General features: G+C 39.7%; 1 protein-coding gene across 4 annotated transcripts in view; it reads right to left on the bottom strand.

Moving 5' to 3' along the window:
• Positions 1-17764, bottom strand: part of rnf44 (ring finger protein 44) — a 31592-nt gene that overhangs the window by 5910 nt on the left and 7918 nt on the right. Inside the window, exons 1-10 of one of the 4 annotated variants that reach the window (XM_061927882.2) lie at positions 15269-15592; positions 7409-7598; positions 7166-7274; positions 7052-7081; positions 6470-6637; positions 5602-5775; positions 5350-5511; positions 3898-4013; positions 2923-3010; positions 828-949 (exon numbers count right to left, since the gene is read on the bottom strand). In XM_061927882.2, the coding sequence (XP_061783866.1) occupies positions 828-949; positions 2923-3010; positions 3898-4013; positions 5350-5511; positions 5602-5775; positions 6470-6637; positions 7052-7081; positions 7166-7274; positions 7409-7512 (1073 nt within the window). In that variant the 5' untranslated portion in view covers positions 7513-7598; positions 15269-15592. Of the gene's footprint in view, positions 1-827; positions 950-2922; positions 3011-3897; positions 4014-5349; positions 5512-5601; positions 5776-6469; positions 6638-7051; positions 7275-7408; positions 7599-15268; positions 15593-17764 lie in introns of those variants that run through there. The other 3 variants (XM_061927878.2, XM_061927881.2, XM_061927879.2) reach the window with 3 other exon arrangements.

Raw genomic sequence — 17764 nt, 5'->3', positions numbered from 1 at the left:
AAAGTAAAGTTAAAGTACCAATGATTGTCACACACACACTAGGTGTAATGAAATTTGTCCTCTGCATTTGACCCATCCCCTTGATCACCCCCTGGGAGGTGAAGGGAGCAGTGGGCAGCAGCGGCGCTGCGCCCGGGAATAATTTTTAGTGATTTAACCCCCAATTCCAACCCTTGATGCTGAGTGCCAAGCAGGGAAGAATGCTGGTATGAGCTTTTAAACATAACCCGTTAACTGCTGCCAATCAAATGGTGAATAAGATACTCTTTAGGGTTCATATGTTTGTAAATCTGACTGTGATGAAGTCAGTTCCTCACCAGCCGTCACTGATTTAGATACTTCAATACTTAAAGGGAACCACAAAAAATGGTATTATTGGCTTTATTTCAACAAACAATCTTACGGTACATTAAACATATGTTTCTTATTGCAAGTTTAAGACAACTTGTCTTTTAGTATTGATGACCACTTGAGTTTTAAGGAGCACATTCAGTATGTTGTAAAAAAAAAAACTGAAACTTGTACTGGGATTTTATTATAGGAACAAGTCTTGCTTTTCTTTTACTGTGAAACAGTTACCTGTTATTGACTATGGAGATGTGTTGTATATGAATGCTACTGCTGGTTGTCTCCACAAGCTGGATGGTGTGTACCACGGTGCACTGAGATTCATCACTAACTGCGCTCCCCTTACTCACCATTGAGTGGTTAACTGGACATCTTTATATGCTCGACGCCTCAATCATTGGTATGTGTTCATCTACTGTCCACACAAATGTGTGGTTTAAAACATGTTGGGAAAACGCAGTAAAAATGTAGAGACTTACAGCGTTTGTTCAGATAGATGATTCTCTGAGCTGAACCTGTACGATGGAAGTTGCTCGATGTCAGCCTTGGCAAGTCCACGTGGTTTTGCTTCACCCAGCCTCTCGGCAAGATTAAGTAAAGCCTGCAAAGAACACACGGTAGTCACTTTCTACACTTTCTTTCTATTAAATGTAAATCCAATTACTTTGTTCCAGACACTCAAATATATGAACACAAAACACATTTTAAAGTAAATAATTATAGTTTTACAAGCAGAAAACGATGTGAAACACAAATATTCAATCACTCTTGTTGGCGAAAAGGGGTGAGGGGAGAAGCGAGGTATGTACTTTTGTATTAGTTTTTTCTTGAATGCAAAAGTTCCCCACCTTCTTCATCAAAGTGATGGCACTCACAACTTTATTTGGCCTATTTTGTCATATTCATGTCACAATCAATTAAAAAAAAGCACAGAGGCTGAGTCACCAACGCATAGGATTCTTTGTATGGGCACAGGATTTTGCGGAATGATACAGTGGCAAAGAAAACATTTGTGATGTGCAATATTTATATATAACCGAGGAAGTACACAAATGAAGCAAATTTATGAGAACAAAACAAATCATACAAAAAGTGGAAGTACACAGTATCTATCCGATGTACACAGTTTCCACCGTCATTTTTAACAAGAGAAGTGCATGAATTTAAATAACGTCTTCATGGTAGGGTTGAGCGATATGGCCTTTTATTAATATGTCCTACGCATCTACGATATTTTGCCTTAGCCTTGAATGAACATTTGATGCATATAATCACAGCAGTATGATGATTCTGTGTGTACATTAAAACATTCTTGTTCATATTTCATTAATACATGCTTATTTTAAACTTTCATGCAGAGAGGGAAATCACAACTACCGGTAAGTCAATTTACCAAAACTGTATTTATTAAACAGTTATTAATCAGTGGCACAAACATTCATGTCATTTCCAAAACAGAAAGTGCAAGATTGTCAGAAACATTTTAAAACAAGCTATGAGTGCACTTTTGTGCATGATGTCACTAAGGTGACATATCAAAACAACACTAAATTAAAGTGCACTTTTTGTACAGAACGCCACTACAATAGTTTAAAACATGATGTCACATAAGATATTTCAATAAGTGTCAAATAAAAATTAGCTGCATAATAGGAAATCAAATGTCTTTCGCTATGTAGTAGGTTCTTGCGGACGTTATCTCCTGTTGACTATTTTTTTCATACGGTGTTGATCTGGAAATAGTTGCTTCGGCATTTTGTTGGTGTGGCACCGAACGGAGATGTTGACATGCGAAGTTTCAAGCACTCCTTATTCTCTAGCGGGTGACTTTTCCAATGATGCTACATTAGCAGCAGTGCTACTTTTTGTAGCAACGCTTTTGCCGCATAATTGTTCGACATCTTCCCGCTTGAAGCCAAACCACCGCCAGAAAATGGACCCCGTGCTGTTTTTCTTGGGAATTAATTCTTCCTTCATTTGTTACCAGATTCGCACCTTCTCTCTCTCTTATTACCACCCGCACCGCACTGTTAGCATCACAGCTAACGTTACCATGTTGCTACCTCTCTGCTCCGCGGGAGCGTGTGACGTTGTACACGTGACGTATATAAGAAGGTGCGCTTGTTTTAAGTCTCTGTGAGAAGGAGAGACAAGAAAGAGTGGGAAACGCATGCAGTGTAATGCCCACAGCTAAAAGCAACTGCGTGAGAACGTATACTCGAATATCACGATATAGTCATTTTCTATATCGCACAGAGACAAACCCGCGATATATCGAGTATGTCGATGTATCGCCCAGCCAGCCCTACTTCATGGCGCACAATAATGTAGTTGCAGAATGTGCTGTGTGTTTTGTCTATTGGATCATTTATGTTTTTGAATTATGAATCGTGTCAGGTGTAATCTGCCTGTAGCAGTCTTGTCATTCGAAGACAGCGCTAAGTGTAAGTGCATAGGCCCTAGAATTCCTCTTCTAATTTTACGAAAAATTAGAAAAAATGTGCTTACACTAGCTAAACGTTTTGTGCTTTACGTGTTAAGTGTGATGTCTGTGTTGCTGACTGGTCAACTAACCTCATAATTCTCCATCTCTACATCATCCACATCAAGATCAAGACTGATGGCTGGGCCCACAGCTGTTGGAGGCACAGGAAGCATAGAGCTAAATGGAGACAAGAGCAAAAAATAATGAAGCCCAATCCTAAACAGATCAAACAATGCATGACAACGAAAGTTATACACTCAAAGTTCGATATAGAGTCAATCGCGTTGTTTTTCACCAAATGATCGCGTATTTCCAAACTTACTGACATGACCGATCTCACCCGGCCATGTCTTCATTGCTACACTTAGACTTTGTTATTGTTTGCCGTTGGCGACTCTTTGAGTTCCAGTTAGCTTCACGCTAGGCTAATGCCCAGGAAGTTTTTGTGCCTCGTACTGGAATTAAACAACCATTTTTACCTGCAAGCTGCTTCCTGCTGTCCTTTGAATCCTCTGAGACATGACCGTCTCAGACATGCAACTAGATCGTAACACTTACACAGTAATTCTTGAACAAAATCTAAAAAAGGAATAAAAAAAAACACAAAACTAAATACAATTAAAATATAAACTCTGATGTCCACCTACTGGTGAGTTCGCTGCAACCAGCCTCATCTCACAAGATCCTCGGGTGCTGCTAATGTCAATCAAGTGAAGTCATAGTGAAGATTGATGATCTCTAATTGTTAGGACTATTTTTTTAATGCCTGGCTGGCAATCGACTGATACACCCATTGCGATCGACGTCATGGGCATCCCTGGTGTACACTATATGACAGTAATAATGTATTGAATAAAAAACAATGACCAAATGACCTATTGTCATGTATTGCAGTTGGAGAGAAAGTGAATTAAGTTTCTTGCCACTAAAATGGCAAAAACTGTCTATTTCTTATACTGCCTTGCTCACCCACTACCCCCGTACAGCAAGGTAGCGAAAGTATTGCGATATATTGCCATATCAATTTTTTCCCAACCCGTAGTGTCCACAGAGCAGGTACTTACAGGAAGTAAGGGAGGAAGCCTGGGTAGTAAGATGGAGGCGGTGGCGGAGGAGGGAGATGCTGCTGTAACCGGTATCTCTGTCCATTCGCTCGCCGGGGCAGCATGTGTGGATATGGCTGGTGGAAGAAACATACATATGTGGGAAAATACATTGGAACTTGGTCAGCTATGAATATTTTCAAATGTGCTCTAGAAAAATTATAAAAAAGCAAAACCTCTCTTGCTGAATTGAGAAAAGAAAGCATGGGGTCTGTAAGAGTGGACTCTAAATTCCGCAGTTGTTAGTTAAATACTTCAAAAAGCATGTTTTAGTCACACTGTACAATCTACCAAAGCTAGAATAATACAGTAACTCACAATATGAAATTTTGTAAAAAAATACTAAAATGTGTATACATAGCACATTTCAGGTAGTAAATTGCACGTGTTTATTACTGTAGGGTGTACTTTTTTTTTCAAGCCGATACTGACAAAATCTTGCTTTTCAAGACCAATATCAATTACCGGTACTTATTCATACATATAATTTTGTAATTTTAGATTTAACTGTAGGTTGTGCACACTTGGAAGTAAGGAATAAAGAAAAGTGGATTTGATAAACTCTACCTGTAGATTTGCCTAAACCAAATATGACAATACTACGATGGTAGGGCTCACATCACGTCCATAAAGCAGTATTGAAACTTACTGTATGTCCTTATATCCCACTATCACAATCAAGCGGTAAAAAAATGGATGGATGGAGTGTGTACAGAAGTGTGGCGATCAAGTTGTATTTTGCTAGCAAACTCACATTCGAAAAAACATCGACAAAAAGGTTGGTCCTCCAGCGCAAACATTTCTATAAAGATATCACAGATCGCTTTAGCCCTGTCAAACTGTTTGCACTTTTCTAAAGCAGCAGCAACAGGAACTAGCCTTTTTTTAAGACTACCTCTGCAGCTTTTTTTAAGCAGGCATCTGCTTAGGCTATCAAAACCTGTCGTAGCGATGCTGGCGTTTTAGGTGGCTGATAAAGTTTGTGTTGAAGCGCTTATGTAATTTTTCCCCTCCTTGCGGAATGTTTGCAAAACATTTGGTGTAAATAGCACAAACAATGTCTTCTCTTCAAGAATAAAGAAGTCCAACACAATGGATGCAATGTTTGCTAACACTGAATTCAGGGAGGTTTACGATCTCCTACAAGGTAGGAGCGCTTGATTTGCTCACTCTAACTCACCGACACAATACATGTCACCTTGCCTCATTGGAGCAATTATTTACTGGAGCGTTTTTTTAAATGCTAATGGATTTATCAGTGTGGCATCATAATTTATAATATTGTGCACCCCTACAGCACGTTCTATATAACTTTATGCACACATCAAAAAAAGTTACTTAAAAGGCCCCCACTGAGGAACTATACCGTGTAGTTTTAATGCACACATCCCAAATATGGCAAATGAGTCTTACCACTCCGAAGGGAAGTTCCTGATGCAGAGGCTCTTGAGGAAGATACTGTATGGGCAGAGAAGGAGGCAGCGCTGGTGGATGATGTGAGGGAGGGTACGAGAAGGTTCCTAATGGGTGTTGGTCCCCTCTTAGGTCAACTTCATTCTCTACCCTCTGTAGAGGCTGAGGGGGAAATACATGAAATACATGAAAAATGTTTGGTTAACTGTGTAGGAAAAACAATGGTGACCACAGTTTATGTGGTATACTCACCATGCGTGGGTGCTGAGGTTGTAAAGGGACAAACTGGCTCAGAGGAGTAAGGTGCGGCGGCTGGTGGGGGGGTACACATGGGGTTGGGTGCAATATAAAATGTTCGCTGGAGATCAAGGGTGGGAAGGCTTGATACGACACTGGCATATGCTGCATGGTACATGCCTGTATGAGCTGAAGAGAAAAGCAAGAGAAAGATATATTTTTAAGGAGTGTTCTTTTCTCCACTCAAAATTTGAATGAAACTTCCATGCTTTGAGTAGGGTTGGGCGAAGGGACACATTGCAGGATGTTTATGTTGAGCTCACAATCTGCTGCTTTTGGGTTTCAACTATATGGTTTGCGATCTAAAGAAGAACATGTCAGCAGCAATAAGAAGTTCAGTTAAATCCACTAAGATCTCTTCTATGGTGGAACTCCTCCAGGCTCAATTCAACATTGAAATAGGAGTTCAGAACATGGAGAGCAAGATGTATTCATCTTAACAAGAAATATTTTAATTGCAGTCTTTCACACTGATAACATTTCTCACCACCATTGCAGAGCAATCAGTGGTCAATTTGGAAATGTTTGACACATCGCCCAACCCGTGTTAAAAGCATTAGATGGGCAGATATGACCAATCACATAAAACCATAGCACTGACAATATTGTCACAACACCAGGCATCTTTCAGCAAAATGACAAAAAGACTTGTTTTCACCAACAACAAAGTCATGCCACTAATTTTGCTGTGATTTCAAGGACATAGACACACACAATGTAGCGTGTAAGTACTGTAGACCCTGCACAGAGACAAGACTGCATGGCTGCTATTGTGTACCACATAAAAGCCACTGACATTTGGGCTCTTCCCTTTTAAACTCACAGGAGGAGGAAGGCAGCAAAGCAGAGAGAGCTGTCCGCTGAACATTACCGAGCATGCTGGGAGCTGCTGAGTGGTGCACCCTGGTAAATGCTGGCCAGTGTGGATGGGAAATCCATGGGTTGTCACCGTCGTAATAGTGTATGATATTGGAACGGATCCCTGGTGCATCTGGAGGAGAAAAAAAACACAAGTGGACACAGTGGTTGAGTGACAGGTATCGTGTTGTGAAACTAGGAATATTGTTAATTATATTTCCTCAAATGGTTGCCTCCGCTCCAATAAAAAGGTACAAATAAAAGACTCCCCCAATAAATGTGTCACCCCAAATACACATTTATTTATTTTTAAAATTACTGACTTGGGGTGTATTAAATGCATTTTCTGTGAAAAATAAAACAATTATACAATACATTTTTGGGCCAAATTAGCAAATTTGTGGGGTCACAAATCCATAAATCGCACTGAGACGGGTTAAATTAGTTAATGAAAGAATGAATGAATCGCAAATATGCAAGGATTTGCTGCACATGACAGAATACGACAGCCACAAACTTTAGTATCAAGTAAGTCTTGATGTGCTACCTGCTCGTGTAGATCCACCATGATGGGGTTCTGTTGAGGCAAGTGGGCAGCAGGGTGAAGCATGCGTGGCTGAGAGCTGGTGTGGCTAAATTGTCTGGAATCATCTATAGGAACCTGTTGGTGATGTTGGGAGAAAAGCAGATGATGGAGATTCTCATCGTGGACCAGAGAAGTGTGTAGCACAGGTCTGTCTCGTCTGCCCCACTGACGTCTCACTTGTGGGCTGAGAAATGAGAAATAATAATCAGTCACATAATTGACAATAATATGAGCACTATGTGATGAGAGATTAGCAGAGGAATGTAACACTGCAAGTGTACAGCTTGTTGTTGAATACAATCAAATCTCTTCTTATACCTCCTGAGATGCACAGGGATGTTACAGGGCTCTCCAAGAAACCTCCTTGGGTTCAAGGGGGCTGTTGGGGGCAGCCTATTTACTGCTACTTCCCATGGTCGCATTGGTGACGTCGTGTAGACGAGTCACGCTCTGGGAAAGGAAACTGCTCAGTGCAGGCACTTGGATGTTGCCTTTGATTGTCTTAACCCTGAAAAAGTCCAACAATGGAAGAAATTAGGAGTTGAACTTCAAAAACACCCATGAATCAACCTTAACACAAAGTGCTGGGGCAAAAAGTTAAAAAAAAACAATGAAGTTCACTAGGACACACTAAGTTGCTTATGTTTACAAATCACTCGAATCGCAACTCTTATTTATTACACACTTAAATTCATTTCTGTAAGGCTTTTCAGACCATCTCTGTGATTAGTTGCTGCACATATACTTTATTAGGGGGACCTCTGTAACCTGTTCTAAAAAGGTTTTATTATAATTTACAGTATATACAAAATAATATAATGTGAAAAGAGGTTTGAATCAAGAATTGGGTTGAATCAAAACGTGATTCTGAATCGAATTGTCAGCCTAAGAATAAGTATTAAATTGAATCGTGAGTTGTTATGAGATTCACATCTCTACATCTCAATGTATTTGACAATGATTCATTGAAGTGAATTGACTTTTTCCACCTAAAAAAAAGATTAAACCATGCTGATGAACAAAAGAACATGGTAGATTTGATAGTTTAGTTTAAATGAGGTCCTCAAACTTGAGTAAATAGAAGCTCTAAAATTTGTAACAAAGTTTCCGTAAGTGAACCTGCGAAAGGTTCACGTACGGAATTTCCCAGAAGATAAACAAATTTAGGTTTAGTATTTTCCACAGTGTTTTGTTTGGTTCCGTAGCCTGTCACTTGACTGCCTATTTGCGCACGACTTGTGTTAATTGTCCGAAATGAGTTTCCACATACATTTTCAGAGATCTTGAGGCATTCGATTGGATTTAATTAAGCCATTTTTTGCCAGTTTGATAATGACAAATTCACCCGCATTCACATAAATTTTGACTGCCCTATTTTTTTTTCATTTGAGATTGTACAACATCTGACCATAATATTGTGTAGGTCTTTCCAATATTTTGCCCATGTCATACAGCTAAATTTGTTAACCCAATTATGAGGAAAAAAAACCTCTTCAGCATGACGCAGTGCTTTCCCACACAACAATCACAGCAATAAATATAATAATTAAATAATTAATCTGAGCAACTTTATATTAGCAAAAGCAGATGCTGATACGCTTGCCCATTAGAGATCGACCAATATGTTTTCTTCTTATAAGTAGTCGAGGAAGCCGATAACAGACATGTATGTTAGTACTGGACAAGATTTTTTAGTTTTTTTATTTGAATTTTTTTTTCTTTTTACATAGGGCCTGACTTACTAAAGGTTTGCGTGTACTAAAAAACGTGCTAACTTGATAGCACACACAAAGCTTATCTACTAAACGTGTGCAAAGTGGATTGTGTCTGTTAAGTGAGCAGAATAAGGCAAGCAATCAATTTTGTGTATTTGTGTTCATTAATATACACAATATATGCTGATCATCAAAAACACCCACAATACTGGGAGGAGGAGATGCAAATATAATTATTTAGCACAGGCAATGTGATTTATCAACACTCATCACCGTTTTGCGAACACTATTTAGCGTTTTATTTAACATGTGTCAGAAGGACGTGCAAACTGTTCTGCAGGATCAGCGCTTGTACAGTACAGACAGACGACGGACAGACAAGAATCCTCCGCCCTACGTGTGTGTCAACATATTTGGACGGTCACAAATACAAAATATTCGACATATCATCTAAACTTATAATTGTATTGCTGCTGGTTGATTTAAAGGTCTGATTAAACTGAACTCAATTGATGTGTTTTGGTGTCTGCTGTTTTCTTTTAATGTTGTTATTTTTATCTTTTTATTTAGAAAATATATTACAATAGTACATCTCCTACATGTAAAGACATCTTTCAATGCGCATTTTCTTGTGTCTTGAGTCATTCCAGACTAGGATAAACGGTATTATAATACGCGGTAAAAACGCGGTAAAATTCCAAACGATTAGTAGAAATGTTAGAATTTTTAATTACAGAAACAAAACGTCATTTTTTTAATGCATTTTAGGCAACACTTCTCACTTGCAGGAAATGAAGTCGCAGCAGCGCCAGCACATGCACACCAGCACGTTTGGCTTTGGAAAACATTTTTGGGACAGTCACTCATCCTTTTTTTCCCATTGCGGACATTGTCAGTCACTACCGTATTTTTCGGACTATAAGTCGCAGTTTTTTTTCATAGTTTGGCCGGGGGTGCGACTTATACTCAGGAGCGACTTATGTGTGAAATTATTAACACATTACCGTAAAATATCAAATAATATTATTTACCTTATTCACGTAAGAGACTAGATGTATAAGATTTCATGGGATTTAGCGATTAGGAGTGACAGATTGTTTGGTAAACGTATAGCATGTTCTATATGTTAGTTATTTGAATGACTCTTACCATAATATGTTACGTTAACATACCAGGCACGTTCTCAGTTGGTTATTTATGTGTCATATAACGTACACTTATTCAGCCTGTTCACTTTTCTTTATTTATTTTAAATTGCCTTTCAAATGTCTATTCTTGGTGTTGGGTTTTATCAAATAAATTTCCCCCAAAAATGCGACTTATACTCCAGTGCGACTTATAGTCTGAAAAATACGGTACATGAATTAGTCTGATTTCTCAAATAGTTTGGTTTTCTAAATGTTTACACCTACATGTGAAGTCCCAGTGTCCATGCACAATTGCACATCCTTGAATGAGGCTATGAGTCATACGCCGTGTGCCTCCCATACACTGGGGAGCGCTTATTTCCTTTTAGCACAGATATATGTATTTATTTTCCTGTTGACCTACTGTATGACGTCACATCAAGCATCTGCGGCTCCTTACAAATCAACAGTTTAGCTCTGCTGTACTTGATGTCCGCTCTAATATTTGCCCATGTTATAAATATTACGTCTCTAATGGCTATGCTGCTGTTGAATACCAGACAGCATGAAGAAATTATCTTATATTGAGCTACAAACATGACGGTATTACCAAGAAGGTCCCCAACCAGATGCAGGTCCTAAGCAAAGAAAGAGATTTTTTGAAATAATTTATTGACGGAGAATCATGGAAACAAAACTTTCAAATGTCTGGAAGTTCATTCATAAGGCTCTGTGAATTGATGGAAGGAATTTTAAATCCGAAGGAAAAGACTGTTCATGTCCCGGTCGATACTGTTTCATATGAAGGTTGTTATTCTTCTGGACTATCTTGCCAGTTGTGTGCAGTACAGAGTTATTGTTATCAGTTTGGAGTGCACAAATGCAGCATGAAGACGTTTGTGTACGTGTTGTTATTCGCCTTTATTATACCTGGTTCATTCTCTTTCCTCGCATTCCTATTTGGTTAGATCGACTTTTCAAAAACTGAACACGATTGGATTAAGGTGTTTCCATGGGTTCTACGATGCTTATTTAGAGCCGAACTATTTGAGAAATCTGACTAATTTAGTGCATTGACACATATTGACTGTTTAAATGATTTCAATAGTACCTAAAACATGTTCTCATCTCATTGAATTGAACGCAGGCTGTTAAGTGTCAACACGCTGAGTTGTCAGTGAGCACACAGATTGTGTATCAGATGTTAAAGGTAACACTCCTGTTTAGTTTTGTTGTCCAAACAGTTGCACTGAACCACATGGTGTTGTTGGAGAAGAACAAAGCTGGTGTCATTTTGTGTTTTATATTGATATCAAAGCGTAAACTTACATTACTTGTGTTTTTTTTTCATGTCAAATACGTATTACTTTTAAAAACCATTCATGTGACATAACATTTAGTTCATTTGTGGTCTATAGCAAGGGTGTCCAAACTGGGGCCCACGGGCCAAATGTGGCCACAACCAGGATATTTAATTTGGCCCGCCAGATGGCCTTGTGGCACCATCTGATGATGAACAAAGTCAGTGACCAGTCATTATAATTTCATGGGAGCACAGCACAGCTGTTAAATGTCACATTCCAAACAACCTTCTCTAGTCATGGTGCAGAAATAAAAATTCAACCAGCACAAAAATTCGACAAACATGGTGACACAACAACCTGCTCACTGAACTTTGTAGAAATTATTTAAAAAAAAAAAAAAACATCCTAATACCATAAAAAAACAACAATAATACAGTAATTTAAATACATTACAAGGGATGATGGAAAAACTGCAAAACAGTCTGCACACTTATCCATTAATTGGCGCATTTTAGCTGCTTGATATTTATAATTGGTTGCAAAACTTTAAGAAGGTCGTTACGCAAGTAAACAAGGTAGGAGTTGAACTTTCACATACTCTTAACCAATTATACTATATATTAATCATATATCCATTCATCCATCCATCCATTTTCTACCGCTTGTCCCGTTCGGGGTCGCGGGGGTGCTGGAGCGTATCTCAGCTGCATTAGGGCGGAAGGCAGCGTACACCCTGGACAAGTCGCCATCTCATCACAGGGCTCATATATCCATTATAATATTATAATATGTAAACACAATAGATAGATATACATACATATGTAAACATATTTATACACAGATATAAACATTATTACACACATATGAACATGTGTGTAATAATGCCACGCAAATACACACGCAAGACATTTTTCAAGCTAGCTTCCTGGATGTTTCAGAAAGTGTGAGCTGCTGCCTGCTCTTATTATTATAAAAGTTTCCTAATTTTCAATATACACAAAGTTTGGATTTTTGACAAATATATATTTTTTGTCATCTTAATTTCTGTCCATCACTGTCACGTTATTTGATTGTATCATGAACATAAAAACCTGCCGTGCTACTCTAATGAGCCCACGATGCAAGTGTTGCGAATTGAGCCTTGTCGTGCGAGTCGTTGCAGTAGCGAAAACACAAAACGGAGAAATACTTCAGGATTAAAGTACAAAAACTGAAATTCCTGGCAAAAAATGACAGCACAGGGGCGCGAGGGAGGGGGGCATGTGAGCACCACAGCCCATCTTAGCAAAATGGAGCAGTGGTTATTACTAGCTACATCACTACTTTTTATTGGTATTGGTAGTGGTATTGGTATTTTTTGTATACATATTGTATCTGCTGATGTATTTGTTATAGTTTTATCAAAAAAACAATAATAAGTAAATAAAGGCTGTTACTGATTTACGTCAAAATGCGAAATATCAGCGTGGCGTGGCCGATAATCAGTCGATCCCTACTATGCAGCGCCTGGTTGTCGTCACATTTGCTGATGTCATATTTAGCTGGCGGTTTTTTTGTTGGTGCGGTCCTCATTCCAGACTAGTGCGCTGGTAAACAGACGGACCAAGAATAAACATTTGAAAGGCAATTTAAAATAAATAAAGAATAGTGAACAACAGGCTTAATAAGTGTACTTAAATGGGCTGTCTGCACTCTCAAAGTGCATGTTGTTGCCAAATGTATTTCATATGCTGTAAACCTAGTTCATAGTTGTTAGTTTCCTTTAATGCCAAACAAACACATACCAATCGTTGGTTAGAAGGCGATCGCCGAATTCGTCCTCGCTTTCTCCCGTGTCGCTGGCTGTCGTGTCGTTTTCGTCGGTTTCGCTTGCATACGGTTCAAACCGATATGGCTCAATAGCTTCAGTTTCTTCTTCAATTTCGTTTTCGCTACCTGCCTCCACACTACAACCATCCGTTTCAATACATGCGTAATCTGTTGAATCGCTTAAGCCGCTGAAATACGAGTCTGAATCCGAGCTAATGTCGCTATATCTTGCTGTTCTATCCGCCATGTTTGTTTGTATTGGCATCATCGTGTGACGTCACAGGAAAATGGACGGGTGTATATAACGATGGTTAAAATCAGGCACTTTGAAGCTTTTTTTTTTTTAGGGATATTGCGTGATGGATAAAATTTTGAAAAAAACTTTGAAAAATAAAATAAGCCACTGGGAACTGATTTTTACTGGTTTTAACCCTTCTGAAATTGTGATAATGTTCCCCTTTAACCTTGTTGGAGGTACCGAACCCCACCAGTTTCATATGCACATTCACCGAACCCTTCTTTAGTGAAAAATAAAATGTTGTATTTTTTCAAATTCAAGACAAAGTTATATGTTTTTGGTAACACTTTAGTATGGGGAACATATTCTAAGTAATTTAAAGTTATTTGGTTAGGGTTAGAGCCAGGGTTAGTGTTATAATAAGGCCATGCATTAATAGGTACTTAATAATGACTCGTTAAGAGCCAATATGTTACTAATTTGCATGTTAATAAGCAACTAATTAATGGTGAATATGTTCCCCATACTAAAGTGTCACCATGTTGTTTTACTGGTGCACAACATCACCTTGTTCAAACAACAAAACCAACACAGTGCATAAACTCACAACAAATTACACACCTGCAAATCAGTCTGACTTCTGCTGTTGCCGTATCCGTAATACGCCGATAGGGAAACGTTTTTATTTACACGATGAGTCGGGTGTGTCTTGACCTCCGCCGAACCCCTGAGCCCGACTCACTGAACCCCTAGGGTTCGATCGAACCCAGGTTAAGAACCACTGGTGTAGAAGATTAAGAAGAAGACTAGTATTTTGGCTCTCGCAATGTTACGGTGTATTTTGCTTCGATGTCTGCTTGAAGAGCGTGTCTGGGGGCGAGCAGTCTGAGACAGAAGTAGTAAAATGTTCTTGTGAGTTCCTAAAACATTATGTTCACCTGTTTTCTGCTCCATTGTCAACTATTTATTTTGTAACCGTCTCTTTTGGCGAACGCTTATCGCTTTTTGTTGACGTTCTGGTTGGATAAATGTGACCTGAGCGCGGGAGCGTTCACATTGAGGACGCATCGCATTAGGGTTGTACGTTATACCGGTATTATTATAGTACCGCGATACTAATGAATCATACCATACTATAAAAGAGAAAGTAAGCAGATATTAACAGTAAATGTATATACTTTGTGAACACTTGTAGTTTGAACAGGCTCTCAAACTGAATCATATTGGTGCTTTGTTTGATTTATTTGGTTAATCCATCCCATAATTTAATTCCACATACAGATATGCTAAAGCTTTTAAGTGTTGTACGAGCATACAAATGTTTTAAATTAGATGTGTATCTATATCGAGACATAGATTTTAGTTTATATTACCCATCTTTAAAACTAGAATAACAAACTGCCAAATGCGTTGTAATTAGACTAAAATCGACACAATTTGCAAGTGAAATTTTACAAAATAAGAGTTTTTATTTTTTTTAAATCACGTTAAAAAGTATATTAAATGAAGTCATGACGATGAAAACGGACGGATGCATGCACTGCGGTATAGCAAGAGGCATGAATAGGGGTCGCTGTGAACAAAAACACGGAAAGCCATGTGCTCCTCAGACAAAGCAACAACAAAAGCCACGGTGGCGCTCGACATTTAGGACACCGATTGACGGTTCCACGATTCCTTCGGAGCATCGCACGAAGCACCGCATACACGACCGACACATTTACTAACAAAACAGCGAAGACTCCTTCTCCCAGGGACGAGTGGAGGAGATGGGCTAGCTCGGTAGCTGGACTGTGCTAAGGCTTGGACCATCGGCTCACTGCACAGTTAAGCGTGGAAACTCTTTTTAGACATTTTATTCTGCTGAAACGCACACATGCTTCTGAAAAAAAAGGGAAGTATTAATTCGCGAAAGCAGAAACAACCAGCACGGCGTCAATGTACCCACGATACGAGTGAGCTAACAACATAGCATGGGAGCTTACTTTTGCAGAGGAGACGGCAGGTGTTTCAGCTTCCACAATGTCGCGTCCCATCAACCTAGCGCCTCCAAACACTGCTTGTCCGAACAAACAACAACGTTCGGCTTGTTTCCTCCGACGGATATTCAGCCGAGAAGTCCCAAGTACGACGTCGCTAACGCTCGGCTCCCCGTCGACAGTGGCTTGAGACCCCGCGCCGCACGGCTGCAAGTACTTAGCAAATTAACTTCAAAGAGAGCAAACGGACACAAAGCACGCTCTTTTAGTCACAAAGTCATCAAAGCTGCGTGGCGTGCATGTTCCTTAAACTGCATTGTTACGGGAGGACACGCCCCCGTCGCGCATTGACCAATCAGAGAGCAGCAAACACAGACAGCAGACGTCCAGACTTGGGGTGGGCGATACTAGAAATGTTGGTGTCGATTCGATACCAGGTACAGTACATACAGTATTGCCGATACCAATACTTGTTGCCTTTAAAGGCCTACTGAAATGATTTTTTTTTTATTTAAACGGGGATAGCAGATCCATTCTGTGTGTCATACTTGATCATTTCGTGATATTGCCATATTTTTGCTGAAAGGATTTAGTAGAGAACATCGACGATTTTTTTGGTCGCTGATAAAAAAAAAGCCTTGCCTGTACCGGAAGTAGCGTGACGTCACAAGTTGAAAGTCTCCTCACATTTTCCAATTGTTTACACCAGCAGCGAGAGCGATTCGGACCGAGAAAGCGACGATTACCCCATTAATTTGAGCGAGGATGAAAGATTCGTGGATGAAAAACGTGAGAGTGAAGGGCTAGAGTGCAGTGCAGGACGTATCTTTTTTCGCTCTGACCGTAACTTAGGTACAAGGGCTCAATGGATTCCACACTCTCTCCTTTTTCTATTGTGGATCACGGATTTGTATTTTAAACCACCTCGGATACTATATCCTCTTGAAAATGAGAGTCGAGAACGCGAAATGGACATTCACAGTGACTTTTATCTCCACGACAATACATCGGTGAAGCACTTTAGCTACGGAGCTAACGTGATAGCATCGGGCTTAACTGCAGATAGAAACAAAAGAAATAAACCCCTGACTGGAAGGATAGACAGAAAATCAACAATACTATTAAACAATGGACCTGTAACCACACGGTTAATGATGTACCGCCTGACGAAGCCTAGCAATGCTGTTGCTAACGACGCCATTGAAGCTAACTTAGCTACGGGACCTCGATAGAGCTATGCTAAAAACATTAGCTCTCCACCTACGCCAGCTCTCATCTGCTCAACACCCGTGATCACCTGCGTTCCAGCGATCAACGGAGCGACGAAGGACTTCACCCGATCATCGATGCGGTCGGCGGCTAGCGTCGGATAGCTATCCAAGCTGCTATAGCTGCTATCCAAGTCAAAGTCCTCCTGGTTGTGTTGCTGTAGCCAGACGCTAATACACTAAGGCTGAAACAACGCGTCGACGTAGTCGACGTCATCGGTTACGTAAATACGTCGACGCCGTTTTTGTGCGTCGGCGCGTCGCATATTTACGTCACACTACTGTCAAGGCGGAGCGCAAAGCAGACGATGCGAGCGAGGGGAAAAAAGCACGCCAAAAGTCGTCAAAAGTGTGGGAGTATTTCAATTGTATGCACACTGTGTCGAGCGGAAATGGCCTATCATAGCAGCACAACGGCTATGAACGAACATTTGAAAAGAAAACCCCCGACAGCGTTCTTGCCATCACCATCAACAAGTCAATCGTCCGCGTGCGTATACGTTGTCATTATTACACAAAAACATGAATGTGTCATTTGTATCTGCGTTGTAAATTCATAAACTAAAGCACCGTTTCGCTCTGAGAGGCGCGTTTGGCGTGCCTGTTCAGTGTTTACAAAGACGCGCTCCTCTTTAACGCTGTGGAGAGGCGGCGGCGGCCAGCGAGCGGCGAGGCGGGGCGCGCCGGGAGCGACGCCGCAATCGTGCCCAGGTGCGCGATCCGCGCAGTTGGAAGAGAAAAGACTTTGTGTAAAATTAAAAGATTGTAAACCTGGCAAAGCCGTCTGGCGTTCAGTCTGTCGGTCCTGAAAGAACCCCACGGCACAAGACGTGTCACAAACGCTAACGTTAATTAGTTGTGCAAATACCTTTTACAACATTAACAGTTACATATACTATGTACAAACGAACAATTAACTTTCACTTTAATCATACTATCATTGTTGTGTTATTAAGCAAAATAAGCAATACTTTTACTTTTGTTGAAATGTTTACACTGTACACTTTTTTGTATTGGATGTTTAGCTTTATTTTTGCACATTTTAGCAAATAAGCAATACTTTTACTTTTGTTGAAATGTTTACACTTGTTACAGAATATTTCCATTTTGCACTTTTTTGTATTGGATGTTTATCTTTATTTTTGCACATTTTAAAGCAAAATAAGCAATACTTTTACTTTTGAAATGCTTATACTCTTCCAGAATATTAAGATTTGCACTGGATGTTTACTTT

This window comes from Nerophis lumbriciformis, linkage group LG35, assembly GCF_033978685.3.
Source record: "Nerophis lumbriciformis linkage group LG35, RoL_Nlum_v2.1, whole genome shotgun sequence".
Lineage (NCBI taxonomy): Eukaryota > Metazoa > Chordata > Actinopteri > Syngnathiformes > Syngnathidae > Nerophis > Nerophis lumbriciformis.
The sequence above is the reverse complement of the archived record's forward strand: the minus strand, read 5'-3'. Positions and strand labels throughout refer to the sequence as shown.